The sequence below is a fragment of the Achroia grisella genome, unplaced genomic scaffold (assembly GCF_030625045.1).
Source record: "Achroia grisella isolate CSIRO2021 unplaced genomic scaffold, CSIRO_AGI_Agris_v1 utg241, whole genome shotgun sequence".
In the NCBI taxonomy this organism is placed as follows: domain Eukaryota; kingdom Metazoa; phylum Arthropoda; class Insecta; order Lepidoptera; family Pyralidae; genus Achroia; species Achroia grisella.
The window spans coordinates 2,655,470-2,660,796 of record NW_026712734.1 but is presented as its reverse complement, the minus strand read 5'-3'; the positions used below and the strand labels follow the sequence as shown (position 1 = coordinate 2,660,796).

The 5,327-nt window shown below is 32.3% G+C and overlaps 1 protein-coding gene across 1 annotated transcript; it reads left to right on the top strand.

The window, feature by feature from the left end:
* Positions 1–498: 498 nt before the first annotated feature.
* LOC131842640 (pupal cuticle protein 20-like) lies at positions 499–3,465 on the top strand. Its single transcript, XM_059191211.1, has 4 exons — positions 499–579; positions 1,482–1,714; positions 2,134–2,379; positions 3,005–3,465. The coding sequence occupies exons 1-4, from the start codon at positions 499–501 to the stop codon at positions 3,078–3,080; spliced, it is 636 nt and encodes a 211-aa protein (XP_059047194.1). The 3' UTR covers positions 3,081–3,465.
* Positions 3,466–5,327: the final 1,862 nt, after the last annotated feature.

The window sequence follows — 5,327 nt, the reverse complement described above, 5'->3', positions numbered from 1 at the left end:
TAACAATGTACTCATAAGTATCACTATGTAATATTTTATAATATTACTTAGTACTAAAAATAGGAAATATTGACATGTCAAATCATGGATAATGTTATCTATGTTTTCTGGTCCACTATTGGACAATGATCAAAACTATATCCTTTCAATTATTGTAACCAAATTTTATAATCCAAATCAATTAATATAATAGTGGACCAGAAAAGATAGAAATATATAACATTATCCATAAAAAAATATAAATATAGTATAAGTATCTATATGCATATTCCTGCATTTTGAAATGCTATTTTGTACATGTTGTAATATTAATCTAGAAAATATTTAACCTTTTCCAAACCACGGAGTACCTAAACATTCCCGTAGTTTTATATAAAAAGCAACTAACCAAATATTGATAATACATATAATCAATGTTGTTATTTTTTTCAAACAAATGTTCAAATGTCTTTGGTTTTTGTTTAAATAATTAATTTTCATAATCTTAATACTAATAACATGTTCTACGGAAAAAATGATAAAGAAAAATTTATTAGCAAAGGGAATTTCAGGTTAACGAAACCTCGAGGCGTGGATCGAGTAAAGCTCGGATTCACCGATATCTGCAGAACACGCACAAGGTGAAGCAACCGAGAAAGGGCAAAACGGAGCAATATAAAACGGGGCACATCCTCGCTAACTTTATTCAGTAAGCCGCCAAACATAGAGTGCCAGTTTAATTAATATAAAATATCACAAAAAACCGCTATTATGTACTCTCTGGTGAGTAGTCTAATCTTATTAGCAACAAATGTTCCTGATATGGTAAAGCTTCGTTCATGCAGTAATGTTGGTATTCACCATAGATTACACTGCAAAATAGATTCAAATTACATAGAAGCCAAATAACAATCGTGACTGCCTCACACTACACCCAGTATTTTGGTGGTAGTGCATCGAATTTCCGACATTTCGCTCAAACACAGAAATGTAGCTCATATATCGTTACTCATTTGGTAGCATTATAATTTAATCATGTTACTGCTATTCAATTCGATGTAAAATGTACACGCCTAACCTGACATCGACAGAATGTAATGTACAGATCGTATTCTAAAATAATATTATATTTATCCGTAATAGCTTTCTCTTGTATTCACTTAACTCATGTATTACTGACGATCAATAAGTTTCTTGTAACTAAATAAATCATTAAGTTCAATTATTGATAGAAAATTTAGAAGGATATCTTAATATTTTTTAGTAATATAATTTGTTACTATGTTATTTAAGAATTGTTTTAAATGTCTGTTAAATTTAATGAATTTTACTAAAATGATGAAACAGCTTACGTGAAGCATAAGCCTCCAGAAAGTCGCGCTGGCTAGATCGCGCTGTGTGCATTGTCAATATTATTATTCACCGAACATTAATTACAGTGGCCCTTATAACACTTATAATAATCCACCAAAATGACAAATTCTTAATGTATATTTTTTTAGTTTGCCTTAACAACGACACTCATAGCTGTTGTGTCTTGCGGACGTTTGGAGCCCCAATACTTGCCTCCTAGACCTGGTAGCTCAGGAGGTGGCGGAGCGGGCAATGGGGGGTATAGCGGAGGGGGTGGCGGTTCAGGGAGCGGATTTGGCGGATCCGGAGGTACTGGGGGCGCGAATATACCCATCACTAAATACGAGAATGTGAACAATGGCGACGGCACTTATCACTTCAGGTAAGCTATTCCAATTGTCCTCTTATGTTTTTATATCACAATAACGTAGAGAATGTATAGTCGGAATTCCGTACGCATTTATTTGTCTAGGTATACCAATACAATAAAAGCTTTTGTGATAGATATTAATATATATATTTTTTTTTAATTTAAGCTAGATTTTTGGGTTGTAACAATATATGGAATAAAGTTAAGCTTCTGTTCTAATCACTTTCGATCTATTCGAATCTTAAGTAAATTATCTAGCATAGAATAAATAATTTCAATAATCCAATAAAAATAAAGCAAAATAGTCGAATAAATAGTAATACTTTTCTCTGATAAAAATAAAAGAAATATTAGATTAAAAAAATCACCTTTTGCAGTCACGATAAAATAGCATTACACAAGTATGTTTCTTGAATAAAAAAATATTACAGCTATGAGACCGGCAACGGCATAGAAGCTCACGAAAGCGGCGCTCCTCGCGCCCCGGGACCTGAAGGCCCCGCTGTAACAGCTGAGGGTGGGTTCTCTTACCGTGCTCCTGATGGACAACAGATTACTCTCACATACACAGCAGATGAAAATGGATTCCATCCCGTTGGACCTCATCTGCCTACTCCACCCCCCATTCCGGAGGAGATTCTTCGATCTATTGAATTCAATAAACAGAATCCGTCATCGTAAGTATATTTTAAATTTAAATCATATTATTGATTGTTCTGATAAATAGGTAATGAGATGGACTTTGTACGAAGTCGTTAATACATACATAATGTACATAAAAAACAAAAAAGAATGTATCATGGTGAATGGTACAAATGTTTGCATTGTACGAGAAATCGAACTCTCGACCAGCGCAAGTCAAGCGGTGTGCCACCAACGGCGCCGTCTATAGGGGTATAGTAAGAAGGGTACCACAGATGCCACTTAACGATGCTTTCTTTCACTTTAACTCACTTTTTAATGTGTATGTAGGTATAAATTACACAAGGGTCTCTCAATAATCACTAAGTCAAAATGAAGTAATTAATATTATCTATGGCACTTATTAAATAAACATTTCCTTACCAGAAATGGCACATTGACATATAGGTTCGCTACCCCTGATATGATTCCTCTACACATATGTTTGTCATCTGACAACTCCTCCTAACGGCTGGAATTTAGATGACATCTTGTCTGCACAATTAGAATCAGTATAGATCATTTCTTTACACGGCACGTTACGTTTGCACGTTAGTGCGTAAAGGTCCGCCACTCTTTTCATATTTATAGTATATACTATATCTATTCTTATTATTACAGAGAGGGAGCCTATAATGGTGGGTCTGGAGGCAACAGCGCAGGGGGATCTGGTGGCGCTGGTGGCTACCACTACTAATCTCAAACTAAACATACATATTTAGCTAAAAATCACACCCAATCTAATGAAATTATATATTGCAAATTATAGATTTGATACCTTTTGTTATGTTTACCTTAAATTCCAATGATCTCAAATAACATGATTTTGGTTTATGATTTATTATTTTATGTAGCCTTTTTTTAAAGTTACAAGCAAAGAAATATTCTTAGTTATAAACATGTAAAAGTAAAGGTGAGTTTTAACAGATTTATAGTTCTGAAAAAGTTCCCGATTGGATAGTGTTCCTCAGGGATTCGTACTTCATATAAACTCAAGTAGTTATACCATATATTGCATGTGTGTGTGAAGTGAACTTTTATTAATGTTTGATTATTTTTGTTATTGTTAGATGAATAAATATGCACTTTGTATTTATATATTAGTATAGTTGTATGTCGAAATTCTACGATTATTTTTTAGGCAATTATTGTATTTAGTAAATAGACTGTGATTTTTAGCCTAAATATGTTTTCTCCGATGACTGCATCACCTCTCGATAATAGGACTGTGATATCATGGCTGAAATGAGGAAGAATTAATTTATTAAAATAATGAATGCAATGTAAATAATGCACATAAATATAATCATATAATAAACATATTGTAATGATGATAACTTTAATTATGTTCTATGTTTTATTTAAACACCAGTTATTTTTAAACACAATAATTAGATAACAAATAGTATTAATAATACAATCTACTAAATAGTTAATATAATAAATAAATTATTAATTTGATGTTTACATATTGACGATAATTTTAAGCTGTTACCACTTTGCTAACGTACTGGCAGCAAGTAGTGAAGTATATTTAGCGAACAATGGATAGTCTTAATAAATACATGAAGCAAAAACTTTGTAGCCTTTTTTATGAAAATTATACAGACTGTGCAGAATGCTCCAGAAGTGCCACTGGGCGACCACTAGCTACATATACTACACTGTTATCAGTGACTGCTATTCTTGGATACCAATATGTGAATAAAATTGTGTGAATCACTCGTTCTATCAAAACTTAATTATACTGATACGGTTTTTGGAGAATGCTTACTAACCCGCACAAAAAAAATTATACAGCGTATTCAAAATGCGTGCATTCGATTTTGTTTTCCAGTTCCTCGATACTCACACATCACCCCTTTTTTAAATTCCAATAAAATGTTAAATATGAATGCCCGACGAACCTTGCATTTCGCTTCGTTGCTCTTTGGAATCATACATAAAAAACAACCATCATACTTATTCAGTAAACTTCAGTTTAGTCAACGACTGCCAAGACTTGCATCTCTTTTAATATATCCGCAGTACAGTACGGCGGCATTTCGTGGCAGCTTTCGCTACGCTGCCACGAAATGTTGGAACAATCTACCGCCTCCAATTAAAAATTCAAAATCTGTATCTACATTTAAACAAAAACTTAAGAAATTTCTATTAGAAAATCAAATTTCCACTGTATGACTGTCCGCACTGTATATGTATTTTTTACCGTTTTATGTGTGTATTTTCATTTCCATACATTATCATAGCATAGACTTACACCTTATCAAAAGCACCAACAGCGCACGTTCACGCAGGCAACAGTAGGTACACAAATTTTATATTTTAAATTATTTTCTACAAGGTTCCACTGAAAATCAGCGTTTGGGCATTACAGCCCAGACACAAAGCTGAGTGGAAACCAATTTGGTCGCAGCTGTATTTTTAAAATAATTTGTTATAATTTTTGTAAAATATTGTATGATTGTTTTGTATGCGCCAAATAAATATATTTTTCTTTCTTTCTTTCTTTCTTTCTTAATATCAGTCACTGATAACAGTGTAGTATATGTAGCTAGTGTATAGAGCTAGCTAGCTAGGTCACTAATATCTACTACTCACAAAATTAAACAATTTAATAGAGAATCAAATGAACTAAAAATAATTTTTAAACTTTTCATGTAAACTTCATAGTCAAATAATGTAATCAACTTATAGTAAAATATTCAAAAATTCTCGTAATCCTGTGAATATATATTTTTTTTTGTGTACACATTACAGAAAAGGCGTATGAAACATAGTAATTGTGCCATTACGACAATTAAATCACATTATTTTAGAAATAATATAATTTCACCTGCATTATACCTAAATTACTACCTAATCTTGCAATCTCGATTAACTCGCAGTCAAACATTTTTATTAATTTACTAGTAAATAAATTGCAATACGTTAGAACAATTGT

Coding starts and splice junctions, on each gene's coding strand:
- LOC131842640 (XM_059191211.1), top strand. CDS start 499: ATGTTCTACGGAAAAAATGATAAAGAAAAATTTATTAGCAAAGGGAAT. Junction 580..1,481: donor AACCTCGAGGCGTGGATCGA/GTAAAGCTCGGA, acceptor ATATTTTTTTAG/TTTGCCTTAACAACGACACT. Junction 1,715..2,133: donor GACGGCACTTATCACTTCAG/GTAAGCTATTCC, acceptor AAAATATTACAG/CTATGAGACCGGCAACGGCA.